The sequence below is a fragment of the Ziziphus jujuba genome, chromosome 11 (assembly GCF_031755915.1).
Source record: "Ziziphus jujuba cultivar Dongzao chromosome 11, ASM3175591v1".
NCBI lineage: Eukaryota > Viridiplantae > Streptophyta > Magnoliopsida > Rosales > Rhamnaceae > Ziziphus > Ziziphus jujuba.
Window position 1 is genome coordinate 5430995 of NC_083389.1, and position 27464 is coordinate 5458458.

Below are 27464 nucleotides of genomic sequence, written 5' to 3' on the forward strand. Positions count from 1 at the left end.
TAATATTAAATAGTTGGAGGGAATTTCGTACAATTTTGGTGCCTAATATAATATGACAGCTTCAATGTCATATGATATTTTATATTTGTTTTCTTTAGAATATGAAATATTGAAGTCCAATTACGACTAAGAAAAAACTTATTGTAATCACCCCTCTGATGCAGGGGTGGAGCCTGTATGCGTGGACTCCGGAAATATTTCCCACGGTCTCGCTATAGGCAGGTGGTACCGTGTTGCTTATACGTGTCCAATATTGACTATTATTAATCAACGCATACATATTTCATTTATGTACCATATATTATATTAACCATGCACACACCTCAAACAGTTCAAGACCTGGTAAAATTGCACCTCACTTCATGAATTGCTCTTTATTAGGTTACCTAACTTTTAGGGAACAAAAAAAAAAAAAAAAAAAAGGAAATAACAAAATTTAAACAGCTTTTGAAATCAAGTTTTTTTTACTCATTTTAATTAATTAGTTACTATTAACTCTCTATAAACAGGGTATTGATTCCCATCTCCTAACCTCGTTGAAACTTTAATCTGAAGCCTCCAAAGTGTACAATAAACCCGCCTCTACAATCTACAAATTAACGAATTTGAAAAGATAAGTGGGTAAATATAAGAATAAGAAAGCATACTTTGCAACAATTACTAATGTACCAATACTGTAAACATTCTGTAGGTTAATGCATAGAAGCTCGGCCTCTTTATATTGTGAAAATCTGTTGGGATTTGGATCGGCTATTTAAGTATAAAACTTTGAGTTTTTGATTTGTTTTTTGATGATTTCATTCTTTGTTCAGTTTTTGTTGGTGGAATAATTTCAAATTACTAGAAGCCAGATTAAATGTATACATATGAAGAAGTTAGTACCATGTCGATAAATTATTATTATTATTATTTTTGGTTAAGTACTTGAAGATGGAATGGGTTTGACCTTTTTATTAATGTATTCGAAGGATTTATAATTAAAACTAATGAAAAAGAATGTATGGCACACAGAAATTAAACTTAAATATTTATCACAAAATTATTTTCAAAAGGAATTTAAGGTGGCTAAATAGATGCTGGTGATATATCCTATATCCTATTTGAGTAACGAATGTTATGTAAATTAAGCTCCATTAATTTGGCTAGTTTAATTGTTAAAAAAGCATTTCATTCTCAATTTATTTTTAAAAAAAATCAAGTCTTTAAAATGTTGAGAGTTTGAGATCATATAATTTTTAATATTTTAATGATAATTAAAAAAAAAAAAAAGTCTTGATGTGCAATTGTTTTTGGTATGATTCTGCATGATTTATAAAAGAAATAAGAAATTAAGAAAGCTAAAAATAATTAATGTCTTAGGAAAGATGGCTCTTTTTTTTTTTTTTTGGGGCTTCCTATATGAATCTTCCTTGTTTAGGTTCTTAAAAATGATTCAAAATCATTTTGATACCTATTATTTCCAAAATAATATGTTAATATTAAATATTTACTTTAAATGTGACTGTTTACACTTTTCCTCTTTCCCAAATTACCTGTTTTTTTATTTATTTATTCTTTTTTATTGATATTTTTCTACCCATTTCTTCTAGAGAGTTGAACTCTTTTCTTTCCGAAAATAATTATTACCCGCATAAGCCCTTTCTTTCCATTTCAAGTTGCCAAAAAATAAAAAAAATAAAAAAATTCCTTTTTTCATATAATTTCCCGTAAAAGATATAAATCAGGAAAGGGAAAAAGACGAAGCGTCGGACGTCGCTGATTCGACTCTGCGTCCGCCATTGATGAACTTTATGTTTGGAGAATTGAGAAAAGCAAAGAAACAAGGCATCACCCATGGCTTCCAACATCAATTCTAAGCCAGGTCACCCTCTTGACTGCAAATTTCTCTCATTTAGTGCCTTTTTTTTCTTCGCTGTGCTCTGTTTTATTGCTGTCCCAGAATCCAAACTTTGGTGGCAATATGGCAATTTTCCCATTTTTAATCCTTTATTTTTCATCAATTAACATACTTTAAGTCATTTCAATTATTACCCAGTTGAATGTTCCGTTCACTCGAGGTTTCTTGTTCTTCTATGGTTTGAATTACATGGTTCTTTATTATTATTATTATAATTAACTTGGTAGAAACAGTTAGAATTTAGGGGGAAAAAGGTTCTTTTAAAGGTTGATGAAGAACAGCTATCAATATATGATAAAATTTAGGTAGCACTATATGATGAAAAATAAATACGTTATTTGAAGTATCTTAAGCAATCATGCTTCGAGTTGTTAATTATGATGAGGTTTTTATTTTTATATTTTATTTTGGCTCCTCTTTCAAATTACTGGTTTTTATCAATGTAAGCTTCATTGCAGATTAGTGGGGAAAGATTTTTTCTGTATTTTTGTTGTCATTAACAGCAATAGAAAAATCATGTAGGGGTGCACACTCTTAGTGATGTTGAAGAAACTGGAGATATGGAGCTTGGGACTCAAGTTGGCGAAGATGATAACTTGATGGGGAAAGTGGTCAACAGTGAGGACGAGGCTTATGCGTTATACAATGCTTATGCATTGAGAGTTGGCTTCAGTATTCGGAAAGGGAAGGTCAGATATTTTACTGGTTCAAAGAAGATACGCTCTCGTGAATATTTTTGTTCTAAAGAAGGTTTCAAATTAGACGAAGATCTTGAGGAGAAAAAAGTGAGAAGATTAGATACTAGAACTGGTTGCAAAGCGTTTGTCCGTTTTTCAAATGAAGATGGTCTTTGGAAGGTGGTTGCATTTAACCCACAACATAATCATGAGCTTGCAATGCCATCAGAAAAGCATTTGTTAAAATCTGCTCGACGTATGCCAATATCTAAGGCGCATGTTCCAGGAGTAGAAGGCTTTGGAGACATAGGATTTGTAAATCGAGATTGTTATACCTATATGAATAGACAAAAGACATTAATGAGTGCTGGGGATTCCCAGAACTTATTAAACCTTTTCAAATCTAAACAGGCTGAAGATTCTCTGTTTTTCTATACTGTTCAAGTAGATCAGGAAAACCGCATAACTAATTTCTTTTGGAGAGATGGAAGATCGAGACTCGATTATGATTGTTTTGGTGATGTTTTAGCATTTGACACTACTTGTCGGACAAACAAATATAACCTAATATGTGCACCCTTTGTTGGTGTTAATCATCACTGGCAAAATGTGATGTTTGGTTGTGCATTCATGTTAGATGAGACTACAACTTCATTTGAATGGTTGTTTAAGTCATTTTTAGAATCAATGGGGAATAGACCACCAAAGACTATTTTGACGGATCATAATCAAGCAATTTCAAATGCTATTGAGATTGTTTTTCCTAATACCAGACATTGTTTATGTCGATGGCACATATTGAAGAGTGTTGCATCACAAGTGGGGGATTTAAGTGAAAATTCAGAGTTCAAATACCTGTTTAACAAGTGCCTTACGGGTTGTGAAGAAGCTGCAGACTTTCAACAATCTTGGGATAATTTGATTCAGAAATACAATATTGGGAATCACAAATGGTTTAATACACTATATGAAGTTCGAGCCAAGTGGAGCACTGCATTTACTAAGGATGTCTTTACAGGTGGAATAAGTTCTTCCCAAAGAAGTGAAAGTACTGGCAATGTCCTTGTTGGTTTAGCCAATGACATAACAAGTCTTTCTAAATTTGTGATTGCTTATGAAAAATTAGTGGCTAGTATGCGATCCTCTGAGTTTAATGAAGATTTTCGCTGTAAACAAGGTGCACAATCAAAAGTGTTGAAGAAAAGTGGCATCTTGGGCCAGGCATCTAATGTTTACACTAACAAAATTTATAAACTGTTTGAGGAGGAGTTACTTGGTAGTATTGGAACAACATGGACTGAACTTGTCTCTCGCGATACTCTTCATACTTTTGAGGTTCGTGAGGAAGGGAGTCAAAGAGTGTGTACTGTGAAATTCAATTCACACAGTGCTGAAATTTTTTGTTCTTGCAAAAAATTTGAGTCATTGGGTATTTTGTGTTGTCATGCTTTACGAGTTTTTGGTATAAAGAATTTGACTAGGATTCCTAATCAATATGTTTTGAAACGCTGGACAAAAGAGGCAAAAGGAGGGATGATGGGTTATGAACAAAGTGCACCTCACTCCATGAATAGGAAGGATGAGCTAGTTTGGCGTAATAGTATGATACGCTTTGTTTGCAATTCTATATATAAGGCTCAAGGTATGGATACAGCTAGGAAACTTTGTATAAAGAAGTTACTTGAGTTTGACAGAGAGATCGATGAAGAAGTTGCCAGGTTAAAGTTGGGTGAAGAAAGAAATTTAGGGACTGATATAGCTAATGAAGGGAATGATGCTTGTACACCAGTGTTATGTCCCTCACATATGGAAGATTTATCAAGCACTAGACACAAGGGCCATTGTGAGAAGCGCAAAACAAATCCATCAAAGGAAGCAATATCTGCAGGTATGGATATATATATATATATATATATTTTGTGATTACTGAAATATCTCTTGTGTATCAATATCTAATGTGTTTTTTTTTTTTTTTTCTATCTGTCACATAATATCGTATTGTGAAACATTTGTAGGAAAAAGCAAACAATCAAGTCACCCAATTCTTCTTCCTTCCATTGACATCAATAGTAGGTCACAGAGTAATAGTTTATGTGATCAACATCATATGTACCCCAATGCACCATTGTCTACGCATACTCAGGTATTCAATGTTACTGATTTTTCAATCAATTTATAATGAAAATAATATCTGTTAATGATATTACTACATGTTCTGTTAGGGTATGGGTTATCCAAACATTCCATTTACAACCATGTCGCAAGATGCCAATATAATGACTTGTATGAGTCAGGTTGACATCTCTGTAACAAGGTCTTGATCTTGCCATTTTGCTTCTCAATTTTTGTGTTTCATGTTATTAGGAATCATCTACAAATGTACTGTCAGTGTCATACGATTTTTCTCAATCAGGTTCAGTATCAAGGACAGAAGTGAGCAATTCCTTCCAATGCTTTGTTCTTTTCTCTTCTTTGTTACATGCATATTAACTTGGTGTCTTAATTATGACAACCCAGATAATGGAACCCACCGTAAATACAAATTGTGAGATTTTCCCTAGCATGGGGCAATTTATGCTTGAAAGTGAGAACACAGGGGGAGATGAAGAAAGTGGAATAGTTCCTAAATAGTGGCATTACTTTTAATGTAAATGTTTTTATACCTGATCATTGGATAAATAGTAAGATGTGATTTTGATAAAAATTATTGAGATGATAGTGTTATGGGCTTTTTTTTTTTTTGTTTTTCTTTTTTGGTCTTAGGAGGAGGGGGGGAAGGAATAATGGGTTTTTATTTTGAGGAAAGTGCTCTTGGCACTTCCAAAAGCATTGCCAGAGCACTGGTGCTACTTAACTTTTCAGGGTTTGGCTGCATCCTTTAGTGGGAAGCACTTGGTTGGTTTAGTGAAACTTTTGAAATGGTGAAATGTTCAATATCTCGCACCTCATCTCTCTTTCTAAACCAAAGCCTGCTCTCTCTACCAGCATAAAGCCTACTCCTTACCCTAGTCTTCCTCCTCTTCACAATTCTCTACTTTATGCAACTACACGATATTTTTCCTTTGACCTGTACATCTGTCTCGCTTTATCTCTCTTGCTTTGTGCCTTGAAAATCTTCAGCATCCTAATATCAAGGTACTCACTCTCTCTCTCTCTCTCTCTCTATATATATATATATATATATTCACTGTAGATTGTTATTCTATTTCGAAAACTAATGCTGGGGTATTTTCAAGGGATAATGAGCTGATGAATGCCTATGTTTTGTTTTTTGGGTTTTAATTCAAGTTTAAAATATTTCTTTTTAGTTGATCTAATTTCATTTCTGTTGTGTACTCCAGTAGAGCGGGGCTGTGCAATTTTTGGTGCAATGACAATCTCATGTGACACATTGGGTAGGCAATTCCAAACCATCCTTACAAGACTGAACTTATCATGGGCCCTGCAAAAACTTACCTAGATATCTTGCAACAAGGGGCCAAGTCCAATAACCTATATCCTGCAGGTAAAATTCCACACCTTTCAAAGGGATGTATTGGTTTTTATGTTTTTTTTTTTTTTAAGTGTTTAAATGTGAGTTAGCACTTGATAGTAGAATTCATATAAGTTTGGTTGTGGTTCATTTGGTCATGCTTTGCTTGATTTGCAGTGCCTATCATTGGAGTGCTCTCATATCTCAAAGTAACCGGATTGTGGTGTGCAATGTTACAGGTATGTGATGATTCAGTTAGAAGTGGAAAAACAGCGGTAGTACTGAATCATACGCGGAGAACTGGCAAAGTGGCAAGGAATGAATGGTTGAATACCAACAAACTGCTATTTGCATCCCCTGATGGAGACTTTTGTGTATCATAAAAACCTCTCATCTGATTTCTTTAAAATAAAAATAAAAAAAAAACAAAGAAACATGTTAGTGGAACAACCTTTCAAAGATATTGGGCTTTGTTATAAGGTCAACGTATGTAAACATCTTATTATGCGTTTATATTTAGACTTTTTTGTATTGAGTTCGTTTGCCAAATGGCGTTGATTCTTTCGATTGAACATGTTGATTTTAGCATATATGCATTTTTTGAATAGGTATCAGATAAAACTACATTAACAATTTGAGGAGACAAATAAACTTGGTTGAAATTGCTTTTATTGACAAGTTTTTCCATACATAAATTACAAACATCTAGTAATGGCAAGCTGTTGTGAAGTGATAAGCATGAAAACATAAAATAGAATGATGGACAATAAATTAATCACACTCAAAATTGGAAAAAAGAAAAAGAAAAAGAAAAAATGTAACAGGGTATAAAGTTAAAACACTGTCTATCGACAATCTCATCATTTCCATTATTTATCAACATTCTTTGCCATTAAGCATCCCAGGTGAAACTTAAAAAGCTGTGTCAGATTTCCTTATTTATTCAGTTCCTGCGTGCCAATGCTGCAGCAATTCCTCCAGCTATTAGTCCAACGGCAGTAGCAGTAATACCTATTCCAATAACACCATCTGTTTTCCACCAAAACAAGATTCGTTTTATGCTTCTTCCTTCAGTGTGCTACAACTATTGTCAATAAATAACTAGCGGAGGCAATTCTAGATATATTATTACCTTTGGCAATACGATCCTCGACTGTCTTTTTCAGTGTCAAAGCCTGCCTCCAATCAGGGGCAATCTACAAAATTTAGAGATATCAGCGAAAGAAAGAAGAAAGAAGGAGAGTATACTGAATGAGCAATTGAAATTCCCTTTATAATTTAAACACAAACCTCTAAGCATTGCTCCAAAAGCTGCCGACTCTTTGGATATTCACCGGTTCGGAAATAGCCAACAGCCAGAAGATACAACTTCTCTCGCTGTTGCAAAGTAGAGGTATTGTTGGCCAAGGATGCTGCACATATTGATATTGTTCAGTGCTTTTAGACGATTATAATGGAAAAAATTCACAGGAAAATCTAGAGAGTGGAAACTTTATTCCCACAATGTCCATATTTGTAAATTAAGAAGCATAAGGAGCAAGGTAGAGAGAACTCCTTTAATTAAGCGAAAAACAGAGATGCAAATGAATCCTAAAGATTTTTTTAAAAAAAAAAAAAAAAAAAGGATGGAAACTAATACAGATTTCATTTAGGGAAGGGAAGGGAAAATCATAAGAAAAATTAACAAGAAGAAGAGGTCAACATTTATAATGCAGAACATTTCATCTAGACAAAGGGAGAGGGAGTGGGAGAGAGGCTTGTAGGTACGCCTTTCATCAAGTGACAGGGCAAGGCATTAATCCAAATATGAATAATAACTAATCAATTTATTTGACCTTCAAGCATGGCTATTCCACGCTGCACATCTTCTGCTTGCCTTGAGTGTACAAGTGCCCATGACAACCTCATAATGCTTTCGCTCTTGCGTTCCTCTGAATCACCTTTACCACTCTCTGCAACCTCTCTCTCACAACCCTGGCAAGCAATAAACATCCAAATTCTCTGTTTAAACTCACAATTTTGTTGTTCACTACATTAACAACATGGGTATTTACTTTCAGATCATCAAAATCAGTATAATAGCATTTGCTTTTCCAGTGGTATAGCTGCCAATAGCTTTAACGTTTGGATCCATAATGGTTATTTTAAAAAAAAAAAAAAAAAAAAGTCAATGATTTTTTTTTTCAATAATGCAACAAGAACGGGATACTATCAGAAAATTAGTAATCCTTTCCAATCTGAAGCTGATAGATCAAGGATCAGGAACAAGGGCTCATATATATTCCTATAATATCCTGTTACTAATAATAACATAGAGAATCCAGAGTCCTGACCACCAAATACAAATTGCCAAAAAGTTAAAAAGAGAGTAAGAAACTCGTACCTGGATGATGTCGCCATCGCACCAAGGGATCTGATCGCCGCCGCCGAAGAAGGAACTGAAGGACTCAAAGAACTTGCCGACCTTCGCTTCCATTTTCCCGGTTCAACCTCCCAAAACTGCTCTACTTTTCTATATTTTTATTTATTTATTTATAGGTTTCGGACTTTGTTTGTTTGGCCAGAAAGAAAGAATTTTAGAGGAGGGTTTTCTTTTTCCTTTTCTATTTTTCTGGTTTGGAGGCAAAGTTAATGGCTTGCTTGCGCGGAAGGTAAATCGGTATTTTCTCGGAAATTTCCACATAATACAAAATGGATTATATGGCGTAATAAAATCGTTTTATGATGTCATATTTATCACATGAATAAATATCTTCTTCTTCTTTTTTATTTTAATTTTTAAAATTTTTAAAATTTTTTTATAGGACAAAAATGTCATATACAAAGAAAGTCTATTTTAAATGTAAAAACATAATTGGTTTTAGATATTTTCAAACGTCTAACATTAATCTACTCTCATTATTATTTTTCTCCAAAAGGATAAAAATAATATTGACCCCAAAAAAAAAAAAAAAAGGATTTCAGGAAGAAATTTCACACCATTTGATTAAGTCTGTTATGATTATTAAAAGAAAAAAAAAAAAAAGGTCTAAAGGAAAAAAAATTGGCCACATAAATATTAAAATGATATCCATGTCTACTTCATAAATTTTAAATTCTAAAGCTATGGTTTTAAATTTGAAAGGCAATTGAAAGACATATAATTCAATAAATTATAGTTTATTGGACAAAGTTATAATCAATACAAGAAAATGTTACCTGTAACCTTAACTAATTTTTAAAAAAACAAAAAAAATTTCAATGATAAAAAAAAAAATAAAAAAAAATATAACATTATATTTAATTCCCTAGATGTTCCCAACTTTTCCAATCCTTAAAAACACAGGAAACTTGACAACCTTCTTCTGTTTGTGGTCACAACCACCTTCAACATTCCAAGCTCTCTCAAATTCCTCAACCACATCCTTCCTCAGAAGCTCCACACCCCTATCCTTAGCCGTCTGATAAGCTGACCACGACCTTATGTACATAAAAAAGTCATCCAAGTCCATCACCTTCTCTGTCGCGAACTCAAATGGCCCTGTATCATCAACACCTCCATCCACACCCTCAAATGGAAAGTAAATGCTCCTATACTCATCATCCACAAATCCCCGAGCTGGGTCCCAATAAGGTTTGGAGTCGATGGAGTATAATTGATCCATGACTCGATCAACTGAGTTGTTAACTCTTGGAACTGTATAACACCATGCAGCAATGACACCATGGGGTTTCTTGAGGCCCCACTTGACCTGTTCATAGAAAGTTGGGGTTGGGAACCAATGAAGGGCCTGAGCTATGGTAACCAAATCCAGGCTTCCTTGTGGGGTCAGTTTTTCAACTTGGGCCATTGACATGACTGGAGGTGTATGTTCATAACGGATGTTTGGGAGCTTTGGAGCTAATTCGAGCTGTTTCAAGCTTGTGTCCGTGGCTATAACATTCGTGTAGATCCCAGCAAGCTGAAATTTTTGTTTGGAAAAAAGTTAATATATGTATATATATATATATATGTATGTATAATGTTACTAAATTAAAAACCCAAAAAGCAAAACATGTTGCCATTGACATTGAATCAAAGCGCATGCTGGGAATTGAATTTGTTGTGGGGTAAGAGAGAAACATACGGATTGGGCGGCCTGGCCACTTCCGGTGCCAACGTCCCATACAAGATTGTGGGAGGGTGTTTTGGAGGCGATGAATTCAAACAAGTGTTTTGGGTAATCTGGGCGAGTCTCTGCATACTGCTTTGCTTGCTTGATGAACAGCGCTGCCATTACTCTTTCTTTCTGTGTTTCTCTCTGTCTATATGGTATATATTGAGATAATTCGGTTCCTCTTTATAATTGGAGAAATATTGTTCGAATTTTGGGTATATATGGTGTAGGTTAACAGAGCGAAGTAACCTATGTCTTTCCATTTTCATAGGTAAAGCTTTTGCCGTGGTGGACTGAAATAATACCATATATATATATATATATATATGTATATATATGTTGCGATAAATATTAATATGAAAAGTCCCACGTTTAGTTTGGACTTGTACAAACCAACTTTTGTCCTTCATCTATAGATATATTAGTCTTGTGAAGACCAAAGTTGAAAATAATAACTGGGCAAAAAGGTCAAGTCAATGCATGTGAATAACGCGCTACACGCCAATTCTTGTATAGCAAATTTTATTTTGATTTCTTTTTTAAGTCTTCAACAGAATATTAATATAATATCTGATCAATTAAAGATTGCTTGGTTTTTTTATCAAACGGTGCTCGATTCCTACGACCTCAGCAGGGCCATTTTTATACGGAAGGAAACTGATCTGTGTTTTCCATTTCTTGTACTGTCTAAAATGGTAACCAATACTCCTCCTATACATCCACCATCAACCCAAAAAGCTCATGCATCAATAGATTTGATCATGGTTGGACACTTAGAAATATCTCCAAGGGGTGTTCTTCCAGCACCCAATAAAACTTGCTGGCACAGCTTCATTTATGAGCTTGCCTTTTTTTTTTTTTTTGGTAGTAGAACTAGCTTTTTGGCTTGGCAGTAATTGTTTGATATTATTATATAAACTAACCAGGGAGGTCCAACTGATGTGTGGCTTGAGCTGCTGTGGGTTTTGCATCTAAAAGCTATGAGTATCACATTCCTGGACGGCAGTTCCAAAAACTTCAACCCCTTTAGTTTGTTACCACAAAGAAAAATTCAAACGCTTTTGCGTACACTTCTGCCGCCTTTCATTTGGGCTAAATGCAGAGCACATAATATATATATATGTATATATATATATATATATGTATGTATATTTTGCTAATACAGGGTACACAATATTTGGTTCAATCAAAGCTTGATTGGCTCGGCTACCACAACGACAATGAGTGACAAACTTGGCCCGAGACTGAGGCTACCAAACCCCGCATAGACCAGCCCTTAAAACCACGACACATGTCCCTTTGGAGATTATTTATCAAAACCAAAAAAAAAAAAAAAAATATTTGTCCTTTTTCGGGATTGGTTAAAGTAGCATTAAAATAAAAATTGCAAGACAGCGTAGATGGTGTCCTTTTTGTGCTTACTTTATTTGTCCTTCTCTTATCATTGACATTTCAAAAAGCTTGCATTGGTTTTTTTGTTTCTGATACGTGGAGGCTACATGGGTTTATTTGATTAAAAAAGAAAAAAAAAGAAAAAAAAAGTAATAGCATATGAAAATGTTGCTTCTGCTGTCCACATGCGCAGCTCACTTAGTTAAAGAATATTTTTTCGCATTGTTGACCCTCATCAGAGGCCTATAGAAAACAATATCCTAGCAGCAAGTATTAAAAAATTTGTGATGATTATTGGGTAAAAAATTGAATGACCTGCCATCAAAACCATGATAAGATTATAGAAATAATGTTCTCTTATTCTATACTTTAATATTTGGTAATGTATGCACCATTTGTTTGTCGCTATATGATCTATGGGAAGGGATACGATTCTTCTATTCCGAGTGTATAGACAGGTAAACAAAAAGTAAGAAAACACTAGAGCTGCCGCTAAAAGCGTTCGTTCGGGGCACGGAGATAGTATAATGGCAGATGAGGCAGAACCAAAACCAGTTGACAAGGACAACTTCAAGTTGGGTTTCATAGGCGCTGGCAACTTGTCAGGAAGTATTGCAACCGGATTGGTGAAGCTGGGGATACTTCCGGCTTCAAGAATTTTTACTGCCCATCGAAACCCTCAGAGCAGGGTGGCTTTTACTTCCATTGGAATCAAGGTTTTCCAGCAAAATCGTCAGGTATTATTGCTAAGTTTTGCATATAATTGCACATTTAGCTAAGTTCATGGGTTCTCAAGCTGAACCCCACTTCAAAGATCTTTGAAGACTTGGCTTTTCTTTGCAAGTTCCAGCAATTAATTTGGATTTTTGTCTCGATTTCCACAACTCTTAGTCTCTTCCCCAATTCTAAAAGTGGGAGATTTGGGCAATTGTAGTTTCCTACAAAACAACTACCTTTTTCCAAGCCAATAGCTAAATTCAAAGCCGGTGAAGATCATGCTGGGTTGATCCTATTTTACCCTCAGATTTGAATAAAGTTTTAAATGTTATAGTATTATAGATTCGCTTTAATATTGATTGCTGTCTCTGAATCACATTGGTTTTAATCTTTCATTTAATAACATGATGTACAGGTAGTTGAAGAATGCGATGTGATAATTCTTGGGGTGAAACCTCAAATACGTAAGCCTATCTTTCGTTTTATTCTGTTTTAGTTTTGCCTCATGCCAGTACAAGTTCATCTTATTAGCTTCTCCACGCTACTATTACCACTATAAATAATGTTGACTTTACTGATATTCTTCGGAAGATAATGGAGATTTTGTTCAGTTTCTTATAACATTTAACTAGATCCAATACAAACTGGATACTAGCCAAGCAATATGGAGTTGCACTTTTCAAATTACTTTTGCCCATTTTACTTATAATTCAACTGCTGGGATTTCAGTTGAGGGTGTGATGTTGGAATTGGGCCCACTGCTTTCACCAGATAAACTCCTGGTATCGCTTGCTGTAGGCCACAAATTGAAAGTTCTACAGGTTTGTGTAGATGACTGCGACGTATACTTGTTGAACAAGGATTTTATATGAATATTTGTTAAAGTAGCATTGCTCAAATCTTATTCAGAAATGGGCTGGTCATGGTCGATTTATCAGAGTGCTCCCAAGCACAGCTTGTGCTATTGGAGAGGCGGCAATAGGTCACAGCTCTTTCCCTTACCTGACACTTATTATCACTTTTACAAACAATCTTACTTTATTGTCTTTCAAAATAATGCTAAAAATTTTAACTTACATGTATTAAGTAAGTTTATCATGACAATATAACATTGCAGTTCAAGGCTCTCAAGCTTGTATATCTGTATTGTTGCTTTAATGTGGCAATTTGAAACTCATGGCATAACACTGTAATTTCTTGAATAAAGCTATGCATTTGGGAGAAGATGCAACAGAAGAAGATGGAGAGCTAATATCTAATCTTTTTGGAGCTGTTGGCAAGGTATGGAAATTGGATGAAAAATTGTCTGATGCTGCTGGTACTATCAGGTATATGTCCTCCTCAAGACAACAAACAGATCTTCTTATGTTAACATTCATCATCTGCACAAATGAATTTAAAATGACTTTTACTATAGATTAGTTGTACAAAGAAACCAATGGCTTATTTCGGAAATTTTGCAGCGGGGCAGGTACAGCATTTGTATATATAGCAATTGAAGCTATGGCTGATGGAGGTGTAGCTGCAGGCTTACCAAGAGATATTGCTTTAGGCTTTGCTGCTCAGGCTGTAAGTTTAATTTGCAATCGTTCTTATTGAAATTGTAGTCAAAATTTTCATTCTACCAAAAGGTTTGAGGAAATTATAGAAATCTAATATCTGTTTTTGTTAAAACAAAAGTTCTATGGCGCAGCAGCCATGGTAATGAAAGCAGGAAAGCATCCAGGTCAACTGAAAGACCAAGTGGCTTCACCAGGAGGAACCACCATTGCAGGAATTCATGAGCTTGAGAAAGGTGCATTCAGGGCCAGCTTGATGAGTGCTGTTGTTGCTTCTACTAAGCGTAGCCAAGAGATGAGCCAGTAGAGTTACTTCCATGGCTGTTACAGGTTTTCAACCTTTCAAATAGTTCAATGATTTTCATAATGTATTTATGTTTGTCTACATTTGGGGTGAAATCAGTTTGAATCAAATCCTATGAGAGGACTCTTTTGGTTTGTATATTTGAATGCTACTTTTAAATAAAAGGAAATGATCTCCCTTCCAAGTATTGGAATTATGATTTTCCCAAATGAAACAATTTCTGAAGCAAATGCCGTTGAGTGCCTTGCAGTTTTGCACGGTTTGACTCTGCAATAAGTTTTGGCTACTCTTGGATTCGTGTGAGAGTCTGATAATGTCCTACTGATAATATAAAAATAATGCTGTTAATTGGACCTCCTTTCGGCTTTGGGAATATGAATAGATCGTTGCACAGACAGTTCGGATGGTAGTACTAATATAGTGGCTGATTGATTCCAAAAAAAAAAAAAAAATAAAAATTATGAAAGGTTACTCATCATTTATATTTTACAAACTATATGAACAATACCAAGAATAAAATATTTGATATTGTGTATAAATATATATTTTGAAAGCACAGATGTTGAATTATATGAAAGAGAAAAATGATTTATTTTGTTAATATTTGTCCCAATAAAAACTGAGGGCATGCGAGGAAGTGACACATGCCCACCCAACCCACAAAAGCCCACCGGTTATCAGTATTAACAACTTCAACCTGGGTGGCCTGGTGGGATTGGACGATGATCCGGTTGCCCATTTGAATAAAGTTGCGGGCTTCAACAGACTACTTGTGCGATTGCGCCATCGGGTGAAAAGTGAAAAGAAACAAGAGGAGGTTTTTCTGTTTCTTCTGCGTCTACCGGGGGCTGCGTGCGACATCGTATTAGCAGCACACAGAGAGAGAGAGAGAGAGAGAGAGAGAGAGAGAGAGAGAGTCCACCATCACCACCATGGAGGTGTTGACGATCCCCACCGACACATACAAGCTTGGATTTATCGGAGCAGGAAAAATGGCGGAGAGCATCGCCAGAGGAGTCGTGCAATCCGGCGTCTTGCCTGCTTCTCGTATCCGTACCTCCCATTCCAATCCTGCTCGTCGTAAAGTCTTCGAGTCCTTCGGCGTTCAACTTCTTCCTCGAAACCACGACGTATCATTCACTTCCACCTTTGCTTTGTATTGTTTTCTGCTTACCCTGTTTGTTTGCCGCAAGGATATAGGAAACTGAGAAAAAAAAAAAAATTAAAAAAAAAAAAAAAACACAATTGGAAAGTACAGATTTTTATTTTTATTTTCATTTTTCTTTTAAGATTTTTCGAATTTCGTTAAAGTCGTTCGGTCTATTGTTTGGTCTTTACAGATCTAAAATTAAATCATTTTCCTTATGATTTATCTGCAATCTAAAGGAGTTATTTTATTTTTTAACCTGATTTTCTTTTTGCGATGAATCACACATTATATATATATATATATATACACGCATTGTATTTGTATGTAATATGAATAGTGTTAGTTAGTAGAACCTTATTTATTACTTATGGTGCCAGGTAGTTGAAGACAGTGATGTGGTGATTTTCTCTGTAAAACCTCAAGTGGGTATAGCTCCGTTCACAGTCTGCTTCTGACTCCTGTCTTTTATCTTTATATCTTTGCATTGCATGTATAGCTGATGATTGACTTGTTGGATGGAAATTTAAAGGCAAATGAACAATTTCTCTCTCTCTCTCCCCCCCTCCCTCTTTTGTTTGTTTGTTTGTTTGTTTGGTTCTTTTGAATGGTATGGAAATGAAATGGGAGAGCCATTTCTTTATGACTGGGAAAGGACGAGACCAAAAGTCTCTGGGGGAACATTTATGAGCACCTATCTATCTAATCTACTTGTTCATGCATGGCCAGCGGATATTTTGTTGAAATTTACCACCTTGTGGTGAATCTAGTTGGGTCAAAGATGCTGATCTTGACATTTTAAAAGCCAAAGTTGGAGTCAGACAATTCCTTTCCATATTGAAACATTTTTACTGTCATAGAAATGTTGAATGGTAAAGTCTGTCGAAGGAAGGTTGTTACTCTAAAGAAAATGCTTCTACTTGGCTATTTGAAAAAATTACCTTAGTTTACAAGTATATGATGGATTTTTATGTTTCTTTTTTCTCTCAAATCAAATTTAGAAAATTTGGCAATAACCATATGCCTATTTTTGAGATTCTTTAGTATATAATCTATTTGGGGCTTCGATTGTTGCAGTTAAAGATGTAGTCTTGCAGTTGAAGCCACTGCTTTCCAAAAAGAAGCTTCTGGTTTCAGTTGCTGCTGGAATCAAATTGAAAGATCTGCAGGTCTGAGAACTTGGACCCTTCTTATGTTGTGTGGAAAACTGAACCTTTTTGGATAGAAAATTTGTTTTTGCTAGAGCACTACTAAGTAGAATAGTAAAAGCCTGCCTACATGCCATGTACCATTTATAATTTAGTTACTTCACCCTTTGTTCCCTTATATTGCTAAGTTGTGGTTCTGCATCCTCGGTTGAATGTAACAGTTAGTGCTAGTAGCACTGGCTAATTGAGTCTACTAGTCTAGTTGTTACACCCTGTCAGTTTTCATCAATGAAAACGTGAAAGATGGTGCAAAGTTGAAGTTCCTATCTTTGCCCCTTTCTTTTATTTTATCTTATTTTTCCTTCTGAAATATGCACGCTCTTGGTCAACATCTCTAACTTTATGCTTTATGACCTTATGAAAATTTTATTTTTCTTTCAATTCAGTAGCTATTATATTTGTGTCTACTATTTCTTCCTGTTTATTTTTCCCATGCTTTATTTTATTTATTTCCTATGTCCATGATCTTATTTTTCATATATCATGCATGCATATTTAATTTCTGGTTTTAGCATATACTGGAGAACTTAATCCTTAATTTTTATGCTTTTTTATCGTTCAATTTACATTAGGAATGGGCCGGCAACAATCGATTTATAAGGGTAATGCCAAACACTCCTGCTGCTGTGGGTGAGGCAGCATCAGGTAGGACATCCATTCCTGCCTTGTAATGTATGCCTGTTAGTATTCAAGTTCAATTGACACTTCATGCATGAGAAACTTTCCTTGGTTGAAGGATTTTACCTTATTTTACAAATATATTTTCTTTATGATAAGTTACTGTCGGCTGTAGTGCTTATGTTTCAAATTAGAACTGTGGTGCTTATGTTTCAAACTAAAACTTCATTCTATACTACATTTTACATGTAAAATGGAACCTTCTGTCTGAGCTTCTAGATGATGTTTGCATGACATGTGGCATCAGTAAAGTGACCAAATGTTAAGTCTTTTTGTTTTCCCAGTCTTTTGCCCAAATTCTATCTGCATTAGATTTGTCAATTGATATAAGCAGTTCTGGCAGTAGAAAAGATCACTTCACGTATCAACTTGATTCTCTGATTCTTGTTTGCATACCTGTTTTGGGTGTGTCAAATTTGTAGGAATTACATGGAAATGGTCAAGGTCTCTAATATCTTTTTTTCTATAGTTATGAGCTTGGGTGCAGCTGCGACAGAAGAAGATGGAGACCTAATAGCCAAATTATTTGGATCAGTTGGCAAGATATGGAAAGCTGATGATAAATTATTTGATGCAATCACTGGCTTGAGGTATGTGTTTTTTTTTGTCATAATAGAAGAGAATTATACCGATTGACAGCCAGCGAACGAGATATTGTCCATCTTTTATGGCTAATACATTGATTTTGGCTTTTCTTCTTTTAATCTATCCTTTAAGGAGATTCATAACTTGGTAGAATGAGTGTCTCTCACAAACATGTGCAGTGCAGATATTTAAATTGGCTTAACTATAGTTTATTTAATAAAATATCTTTTCATTTTCCTTTTTTTCTTTTTTCTTTTTCTTTGTTTTGAAACCATACAGTGGTAGTGGCCCCGCGTATATATATTTGGCAATAGAGGCTTTGGCAGATGGAGGAGTGGCAGCAGGACTGCCACGAGAACTTGCGTTGGGTCTAGCATCTCAAACTGTAAGTCAATCCATGTGTAGAGAAAATATTATTTGATAAAAGCCATTTATCTTAGTTAGGTCCATTTCCTATTATATCAAGCTTTTGGGACTGATCTACCTTAATTAGAGCATTGATTGTCTGGAACTATCGTTTTGATCCTGGTAAACCCTGAGATTTTGAGATTGTGTTAACAGCTGGAAAGGTTATTTCATTTTTACTTATTTTATTTTCTAGGTACTAGGGGCAGCAACTATGGCCAGTAAAACTGGGAAGCACCCTGGTCAACTCAAAGATGATGTTACATCTCCTGGTGGGACTACCATTTCTGGAATTCACGAATTAGAGAAGGGTGGATTTCGTGGAGTATTAATGAATGCAGTCGTCGCTGCTGCTAGGCGCAGCCGGGAGCTTTCATCATAGAGCTTGTTGTAGTTATTTATCTCCAAATCCATGTTGGTGGTAATGGCAATGCGCTTGCAAATGTCACCCTTTCAAACTCAAAATATTTCTTCCAGAAGCTCTTTGTCTGTTTTTCTCTTAGTTTATAGTCGGAATTGATTTATCAGGAGGAAGAAGATTGTCACTCAAGTTATCTTCTAAAAGTTTTTGGAAATTTTAATACTATACTGTATTTCTTTTCTTTGGTAGTTTCTCACATTTTGTAGGGATAAATCATAAAAATAACCGTGATTCTCATACATGGTAAAATTTCTGTATAATCAAGGCAAGGAAATTACTAGCACGAGGAATTCTCACAGCAGTTAAAAGCGTCTAACCACAATTACCACATAAACTGCTTGAGCTTGTGTTTTTACGTTTTTCCCGAAAGATCCTAGAATTACCCTAGGAAAGTAATAATGTCTTAGTATCTAGGTGGAAGGGTTTCACATTATTCAGTTGCTTTGCTTGATATCAAACATGACTGAATGTTTCTGACACACGAATGGACAGCTGTAAGATATGTAGTCCTAAGAAATGAATACAACTTTTATTAGACAAATAATCATCTAATGAAGTAAAGTGGGCCATTATAAAATGAATTTACTACTGGTGAGAATCATTTTTTTGGTAGAACTACTGGTGAGAATCTTGTTTAACTAAGCAGTTATTAAGATTATTAAAGCGACAATTCTCTTGCTACTATTTCATATTTATAATTTTGTCAAGCAATTCCAATTCTGCTTCTGATGTGTAGTCAAGTTAAAAAACATTACTGGGTCCGTTCAAAAGTGGTTGAAACTTGACTTATAATAGGCCTGATTACTATAAATACGTGAGTGGTAATGTCAGATTCAAACACAGTTTATTCTCATCGAGACCAGCTAAAAAGTATTTGATAACTAGATTTCTGATATAAAAAATGGCGGCTCGTGATGAGAGTTTGCTTTTCACAGAAGAGCTATCTGCAAAAAGAACAATAATCAGAGAAAATCCAGAAGGTAGTAGCCGCCAGACCAATGATCCTGAGCTACTCAGTATTGTCATCCAACAGGTTGGTAGTAGCTGTGCAACTTCTTCATCTTCTGTAGTCTCTTCTACGGATGAATGGTTGAAATCCATAGGCAATGCTGTATTAACTGATTCATCATCATCAGCCGGAAACAACAACAAGAAGCAGCAGGTGCCCAAGATAGCAAAGGTTCCGGACGTGCTTCGTAATATAGAATCAAACAAGGATTGCTATGATCCTATGGTGGTTTCCATAGGACCTTATCATCATGGGAAGCCTCATCTCCAGGAGATTGAGGAGCTCAAGATTAAATGGGCAAATCAATTTGTGGCGGACATTGATGATAAGGCACAGAGTGATCACCTCGAGAAAGTCAAGAAACTGTACAAGGAAGTCGAGAAGGTGGCGGATAAAGCAAGGGAATACTACTACATCGACATGGAAGACAATGAGAAATTCACAAGAATGATGTTCCTTGATGGTTGCTTCATTCTACAGTACTTGGTTTTATTGAAGGATGCAGACAAGCGTACCAAAATGGGGATGAAAACCCATCAGGCAGCTTATGTCCAGCGAGACTTGTTCCTGTTGGAGAACCAACTCCCTTACATTGTCCTGGAGGCGCTGATGAGCATAAGGTTTAAGAAGGCTGGTGAAGGAAAGAAGATGATCGATGAGTTCATCCAGCTCACTCAGTCTCTTCCCCCTAAACCAACATCATGGTTGAACCGTAACTTCCGATTCGGAAGCAGCAGCAGACCAAAAAGTCAAGCGTCTGCCAAATCCAGGGGAGACATCAAAGCAGCCGACCACACAGAAGAAGGAAGCAACAAACCTCATCAAGATGTGCATCTTCTCGATCTATTGAGGACAAAATTAGTGGAGCCAGATAGTTTAAATGCAGACAGGAAAAAGAAGTTACGAGAATTTATTCAAAGTGTAGATGCCAAGTCCAAAACATATCAATGGTTTTCATACGGTTCTGCCAAGGAACTGAAGAATGTGGGAATCAGATTCAAGGCCAACGAAAGCGGTAGCTTTAGTGATGTTCATTTTGCCTCTGGCTTCTTGCTGTCTGGAAACCTGACACTTCCTCCATTAACAGTTGACGACTCCACAAAATCCATGCTGCTCAACTTGGTGGCGTTCGAGATGAGCCCCGATGGCCCTGATGATTTCGGTGTAACATCTTATATATGTTTGATGGACTCACTGCTGGATAATGTTGAAGATGTGTTCGAAATGAGATCTCATGACATACTTATGAACTATCTAGGCAGCGACCAGCAAGTAGCCGATCTGTTTAACGACATATCCAAGAACTTGATTGCACACCCTGATGCTTATTATGATGTTAAATTCAGGATTGAAGAGCATTACAAGAACAGGGTCAAGATTTGGATGGCTGAATGGCTTCACACCCATTTTAGTAGCCCTTGGACTGTTCTTGCTTTCCTTGGTGCAATTTTTGCCATCGCTCTTAGTTTCATTCAGACCTATCTAGCAATAAAACCAGTCAAAAGCGGTCCATAATGCCATGGATGGTATACTATATATATATATATATATATATGTGTGTGTGTGTGTGTGTGTGTGTTTGGATTTTTATATAAAAATATGTGTGTGTGTGTGTGTGTGTGTGCACAGAGCTAGCTAGCTAGCTAGCCTGATGCATTGGTGGTTTGCTAATTAAGACGTAAATCTTGGAAAATGATATGAAATAATGGTTATTTATAAGCTCCATCCATCTGATTTTCGCTTTTTGTTTCATTTTTGTTGCTTTTAAGTGAGTTCTTTTCTCTCAGACGTAGCATAATGTTAGATTAATATGCCATAAAATGGTTATTTTTTTCTCTTCATATATACCTTTATTTATATAGATATATATTGGAAATGGAAGGATTTAAGCTTGGGTTATTGTCTTATGAAACTTTGTCATTGAAAGAAAATTTTTTTTTTCATCTATTTATACATATATATATATATATATATATACGTTCCTCTTTCAAAAAATTATTTTTAGATATTTTCATCTATTTTTATTTCTCAAAAAAACTATTAATTTTGGTCTTATATTAGTTACAACTGAATAAAATATCTATTTTCATTTTTCAATCAATAACTTTACATATAATAGTATAAATATATTTTTATTAATTAATTTTAATGATATTTACCATACATTATTATATGGGTTTGCCGTAATCATATTCAACCATATTTAACTATGATTTGGATGTCAAGAACAAATAATTTTTTTTTCTAATTAATATGCTCTATTCTTATCGAATATATATATATTCATCTGATATTTATATATATTTTTGAATAAATTTATCATTAAAATTTATGACCATTAATTTCGATAAAAATAATTTTTTTTAAAAAAAATTATTTAAATAATATATATAAATATATATATATATATAAAATTTATTATATACCTATGATTATATCATAAGTGATTTTTTAAATGTTGAATTTTGTACGATGGCATATCTTACATGCCTTCCGCACCATGGAATGGTTATTTTTTGCCATCTTTTTTATAATATAAAATTATAATTTTCTGTTTCTGGCTTAGCAACATAGTACGCCACAAAGTGTGCAAGAACTGAAAAGACGGTGTATACGTTTGGATTACATATAGAGCAGTACCTCAAGGGCATGTTTGGGACCGCATATTAGCCTGCACAATGATTGTGGAGTACTAAAATATGGTGGTTCCCAAAAACTTCCTTCGCGGTTCCTCTCTCTTTCCTCTTTGAGTATCTTCAATGAGAAAAGTGGCCAGAGAGGGAATTTTCTTTAATTACTTCTGACAAAAGGTACAATTAGGACGTCCTTATTTCTGTCAAAAAGTGCAATTAGCAGTCCTTATTATTTTTAAATCGGAATTACAATCAAATTAAAGAATGTCTTTAATCATAATTGTTGTTTCCCACGTATTTCACATGGATGGTACATTTCTTCTCATCTTCTTCTTCTTCTTCTTCTTTTTTCTTTTTTGGTAAGTTAAAAAAAAAAAAAAAAGGAAAAAAAAAGAATAGAGCTTTGCTTTTAGTTTAATTTGAAGGGACTGATACTTGTCGTCAGAAGTAAGACATATATTCAATTCTCACGACATTTTCTTTACTTTTTATTTTTTATTTTTTTAATGTAATGAAAAAGACCATTCAGCCAAAAGGATGTTAAATTGGTAGCAATCAGAGAAAGGAGATCAATCTCTGCGGATTTATTCCAAAAGCTTTCATTCTGCATATTAACTGTGTATATATTCTCTTTTTCTTTGTAATTTCCAGTTGTCACATGAACTTCCCCCCCCCCCCCCCCCCCCCCTCTTTTTGTTTTTTTTTTCCTTTCTTTTTGTTAATTACTTAATTGCTACATCACAAATTAGTTAAAATTTGCACATCTTTTCATTAGAATTATGCCAAACTTTGCATATAAGTTAAGCAAATCACTGTCCAAGTGCATTCAACATTTTTTTTAATAGCAGTTTCTACTTTTGATACCAATCTTTAATTTCTTCTTCAATTATATGTTCAAAATGTAGTAATCACACGTATGAATAGTTTTTTTTTTCTTTTTTAAATATATAATCAGTTTCTAAAATGTTTATATATATATATATATATGGGGTTTTGATCTGTCGGAAAATGGCAAAAGCTTGTTACTTTGGCATTTAAGCTTCAGTTGTGAAAAAAATGTCTCTGAAAATGAATTTGTGGTTTCCATAGAAGAGCTTTCTACAAGGAAAGTTGTCAAGAGAGTGGACAACACTCAATCAAGTGTGAAGTCCAGCCGCACCACCACTGCACCGACAGTGTGAAGACTGCACAGTCACCATCTTTGACAATGGCCATTGCTGCATTTAACACTGAACTCCAACTTGCTCAACAATTGTGGGCTACTGTCAGAAGCTGTTAAAGATTGTGGCCATGCAACCGACCTTGTAAGCCTATAAATAGGTTCATCCCGTTGCATGCAAGAAAAGCCAAGAGAGCAAGCTCAATATCATCCCAAGTGAGGAGTATTGAGAGTAAACTCCGAGAGAGAGTGTGTTTAAGTTTCAGAAAGAGCTTGAGAAAATAATGAGCAATTCCAGAGAGAATTTGACAGTGTAGAGAGAGGTTTCACGTGAGAATCTCTACGAGAGAAGTTTTTATTTTTGTATTCTATTTCCAAGAGAGTAATAGAATTCTTTTTATTTTTCTTCTCATATTTCTTCTCTAAAGTGATCAGAGAACCACAACAAGTGGTATCAGAGCTCCAGGTCGAGAGCTTGGGTTCAAAATTTGAAGAAACATAGCCTCTGTTCTTCAAGTTGGTGTTTCGAAAAGTTGCTCAAATAATTAATTTGACAATACCAGGTTAAAGTAGTCGATGTGACGAGAACAACCAAGTTCGTCGAAGAGAAACGAAGAGTCTCACGCGCCTGCACACGCCGCCTGAAATTTTCTGCAGCAGATCACGCGCCGTACGCGCCGTTTGGAGGTTGAAGACGACCACGTCAGCAGACACATCAGCACACCAAGCCACGTCATCTGCCACGTCGTCAGCCACTCCAGTTGACACATCATCTGCTACGTGTTGACACGTCAACATAATCTGCCACGTCATCAGAATTTTCTAAAATTACGGAATAGCCCCTGAGTTGTTGGAAATTACAGATTAACCCCTGTAGTTTCTGTATTTACAGGATGACCCATAATTTTTATGAAACTATAATTTTGCCCCAAAATTTCTGGTAATTATATTTTGACCCCGGAAGAGTCAAGTCCACCATTTTCGGCCGTTCCGGACGCAACGGTTAGCTCCATTTTGCCAAATTGGGCTCCATTTTTGGTCAAGCCATAATGTCAATGGAAGAATCATCTTTGGGAGCTATGGTTAAGCTCACTGCCACAAATTATACACTTTGGAGACCTCGGATGGAAGATCTCCTCAATTGTAAGGATCTGTTTGATCCTATAGAAGCTAAAGGAGAAAACCCCGATCCCAGCAAAGAAGCAGAATGGAAGCAATTAAACAAGAAAACGATAGGTCAGATCAGGCAATGGATCGACCACAGTGTCTTCCATCATGTAGCGAAGGAAACAGATGCATATGCCCTCTAGACAAAATTGGAGGACATGTACCAAACCAAGACTGCTCGGAACAAGGCCCTGTTACTTAAGTGATTGGTAAATCTAAAATTACAGAGTGGAACTTCTGTAGCCGAGGATACCAGTGAGTTCCAGAGCTTGGTAAATCAACTATCTGCTGTGGATTACCAACTAGGGGATGAGGATCAGGCCCTCTTACTTCTAAGCTCTTTTCCAGATAGTTGGGAGACATTGGTAGTCTCTCTCAGTAATTCGGGCCCGAATGGCAAACTTACTATGTCTATGGTTAAGGATGCCCTATTTAATGAAGAGGCCAGGAGAAAGGACATTGGCATAGATCAGTCACATGCCCTCGTCACAGAGAGAGGAAGATCGCAAAGAGGTGGACGAGATAGGGGGAGAGGCAGGAGCAAGAGCAGAGGCAGATCTACAGACGGCAGAAAATCATTATATAAGTGCTATCATTGTGGCTTGGAGGGTCACATGAAGAAGAACTGCAGAAAGTTGTTGAGAGAGTAGAGACTCCAAGGTAATCAGGCGAAGAAGGATGGAGAGACACTAGTCGCTGTTACAGGAGAAGTGGCGCTTTGCTCCACCGAAGAAGAAACATGCCTTCATATATCAACCCAAGATGTTGAGTGGGTATTCGATACTGCAGCATCCTACCATGTCACTCCACACAGAGATTTCTTCAAAACGTACAAAGCAGGAGACTTTGGTACGGTAAAGATGGGAAATTCCAGTTTCGCAAAAATTATGGGAACTGGTGATATTCAGGTAAAAACGAATGTTGGTTGTATAATCACTTTGAAGGATGTCCGTCATGTTCCAGATCTTCGGCTTAATCTACTTTTGGGAGCAGTCTTAGACAAGTAAGGCTATGACAACTACTTCAACAAAGGCACATGGAAAATGACGAAAGGTGCCATAGTTGTCGCCCGAGGACATATTTATGGAACACTGTACAAGACTCATGTGAAGATATGTGCAGATAGCCTCAATATTGCAGAAGGAGAGGCGTCTCAAAATCTGTGGTACCAGAGACTCGGTCACATGAGTGAAAAAGGATTGTCCACTTTGGCAAGGAAGAAGCTTATCACTGTTTGCAAGGATACTGTGCTAGATCCTTGTAATTACTGCTTGTTTGGTAAGCAACATAGAGTCTCCTTCAGTTCCTTTGCATCGAAAAGATCAGAGTTGCTTAGTCTGGTGCACTTTGATGTTTGTGGTCCTATGGAGGTGGAATCATTAGGTGGCAACAAGTATTTCCTAACCTTCATTGATGATGCTTCGCGGAAGGTGTGGGTATATTTCTTGAAGACAAAGGACCAGGTATTAGATTAATTCAAATTGTTTCATACCATGGTAGAGCGTGAAACAGGAAAGAAGCTGAAATGTCTCCGCTCAGATAATGGAGGCGAGTATACTTCCAAGGAGTTCGATGCCTACTGCAGAAGACACGGCATTCGACATGAGAAGACGGTCCCTCGCACCCCACAACATAATGGAATAGCTGAAAGAATGAACCGAACCATTATGGAAAAGGTCAGAAGTATGATCAGTATGGCTAAGCTGCCAAAGCCATTTTGGGGAGAAGCTGTTCGTGCCGCCTGCTATTTAATCAACAGATCACCATCAGTACCGTTGAATTTTGAAATTCCGGAGAAAAATGGTCGGGTAAGATTCCCTCCTACTCTCATTTAAGAGTGTTTGGTTGTTTAGCTTATGTACATGTATCCAAGGAGCTCAGACAGAAGCTCGATGCAAGATCTACTCTATGCATCTTTATAGGATATGGAGATGAAGAATTCGGATACAGGTTATGAGACCCGAAAACAAAGAAGGTTATTAGAAGCAGGGATGTAGTAGTCCATGAAAACCAGACAATGGAAGACATTGAAAAGCCCAGAATGTCTCTTAATTGTAGTTCTAGTGCCGAGAATTTTGGTCCTAATCCAGCACCAGCACAAATAGCCACAGAGGATAATGAGGTGCATGAAGATATACCAGAAGCAGACTAGGAGGAAGAAGGGGATATTGAGCAGGGGGAGACTCAATCCTCTCAAGCAGCTGCAGGGCCATCACAGCGGTCAGATGATGGTACATCTCCTGAAACCAGTGGTTTACAAGTTCGGAGATCTGAGCGAGGCCGAATTCCATCAAAGAGATTTCCAAAATCTGAGTATATTTTGCTTACTGAAGAGGGGGAGCCAGAGAGTTTCCAAGAAGCTGTTTCTCATCAAGAGAAGGAAAAGTGGCTGCAAGCAATGCAAGATAAGATGGAATCCTTGCAGAAAAATCATACTTATGAGTTGGTTGAGCTTCCAATAGGAAAGAAGGCACTAAAGAATAAATGGGTGTTTAAGCTCAAAAAAGATGGCAGCGCAAGGGTGGTGAAACACAAAGCCCGATTGGTGGTCAAAGGATTTCTTCAGAAGAAAGGAATTGACTTTGATGAGACTTTTTCACCAGTGGTAAAAACGACTTCAATTCGAGTCATTTTTGGTTTAGTAGCAAGTCTAAACTTAGAGCTTGAACAAATGGATGTGAAGACAACATTTCTTCATGGTGATTTACATGAGGAAATCTACATGGAGTAGCCAGAAGGATTTAAGGTTTCAGGGAAAGAAAACCTCATATGCAAGCTGAAGAAGAGCTTGTATGGCCTCAAGCAAGCACCAAGACAATGGTACAAGAAGTTTGACTCGTTTATGGTGAGTCAAGGCTATAAAAGGACTGCAACAGACCAGTGTGTTTATATTCAAAA

General features: G+C 36.1%; 6 protein-coding genes across 16 annotated transcripts; 4 read left to right on the plus strand and 2 right to left on the minus strand.

Annotated features, from left to right (window-relative positions):
- Positions 1-1637: 1637 nt before the first annotated feature.
- LOC107431673 (protein FAR1-RELATED SEQUENCE 5) lies at positions 1638-6581 on the plus strand. Of its 9 annotated transcripts, none has more exons than XM_016042648.4 (7): positions 1638-1861; positions 2420-4462; positions 4590-4717; positions 4939-5007; positions 5092-5709; positions 5916-6079; positions 6224-6581. In XM_016042648.4, the coding sequence occupies exons 1-5, from the start codon at positions 1834-1836 to the stop codon at positions 5203-5205; spliced, it is 2382 nt and encodes a 793-aa protein (XP_015898134.2). In that variant the 5' UTR covers positions 1638-1833; the 3' UTR covers positions 5206-5709; positions 5916-6079; positions 6224-6581. The 9 variants fall into 9 exon arrangements, with proteins under 9 accessions (XP_015898134.2, XP_015898136.2, XP_024922293.1 ...); XM_016042650.4 differs by having other exon boundaries at positions 6286-6581; XM_025066525.3 differs by having other exon boundaries at positions 5919-6079.
- A 117-nt stretch (positions 6582-6698) lies between these two features.
- Positions 6699-8669, minus strand: LOC107433791 (mitochondrial fission 1 protein A). The gene is made up of 5 exons (XM_016045149.4): positions 8430-8669; positions 7882-8020; positions 7337-7458; positions 7179-7242; positions 6699-7075 (listed from the first exon to the last, which is right to left on the minus strand). Exons 1-5 carry the CDS (start codon positions 8520-8522, stop codon positions 6990-6992), a joined length of 504 nt encoding a protein of 167 aa, XP_015900635.3. The 5' UTR covers positions 8523-8669; the 3' UTR covers positions 6699-6989.
- A 511-nt stretch (positions 8670-9180) lies between these two features.
- On the minus strand, positions 9181-10357 carry LOC107433775 (uncharacterized). Its single transcript, XM_048465531.2, has 2 exons — positions 10153-10357; positions 9181-9987 (listed from the first exon to the last, which is right to left on the minus strand). The coding sequence occupies exons 1-2, from the start codon at positions 10300-10302 to the stop codon at positions 9334-9336; spliced, it is 804 nt and encodes a 267-aa protein (XP_048321488.2). The 5' UTR covers positions 10303-10357; the 3' UTR covers positions 9181-9333.
- Positions 10358-11820: 1463 nt separating this feature from the next.
- On the plus strand, positions 11821-14341 carry LOC107433769 (pyrroline-5-carboxylate reductase). Its single transcript, XM_016045116.4, has 7 exons — positions 11821-12311; positions 12707-12755; positions 13021-13112; positions 13201-13273; positions 13499-13619; positions 13755-13860; positions 13972-14341. Exons 1-7 carry the CDS (start codon positions 12102-12104, stop codon positions 14155-14157), a joined length of 837 nt encoding a protein of 278 aa, XP_015900602.3. The 5' UTR covers positions 11821-12101; the 3' UTR covers positions 14158-14341.
- Positions 14342-14755: 414 nt separating this feature from the next.
- Positions 14756-18779, plus strand: LOC107433796 (pyrroline-5-carboxylate reductase). 3 transcript variants are annotated; one of them, XM_016045155.4, is made up of 7 exons: positions 14761-15284; positions 15682-15730; positions 16379-16470; positions 17082-17154; positions 17657-17777; positions 18052-18157; positions 18374-18779. In XM_016045155.4, the coding sequence occupies exons 1-7, from the start codon at positions 15087-15089 to the stop codon at positions 18557-18559; spliced, it is 825 nt and encodes a 274-aa protein (XP_015900641.3). In that variant the 5' UTR covers positions 14761-15086; the 3' UTR covers positions 18560-18779. The 3 variants fall into 3 exon arrangements, with proteins under 3 accessions (XP_015900642.3, XP_060669009.1, XP_015900641.3); XM_016045156.4 differs by lacking the exon at positions 16379-16470 and having other exon boundaries at positions 14756-15284; positions 15682-15726; XM_060813026.1 differs by lacking the exons at positions 15682-15730; positions 16379-16470 and having other exon boundaries at positions 14757-15284.
- A 139-nt stretch (positions 18780-18918) lies between these two features.
- Positions 18919-21350, plus strand: LOC107433795 (UPF0481 protein At3g47200-like). The gene has a single exon (XM_016045154.4). The coding sequence runs from the start codon at positions 19500-19502 to the stop codon at positions 21120-21122; it is 1623 nt and encodes a 540-aa protein (XP_015900640.3). The 5' UTR covers positions 18919-19499; the 3' UTR covers positions 21123-21350.
- The last annotated feature ends 6114 nt before the right edge of the window (positions 21351-27464 follow it).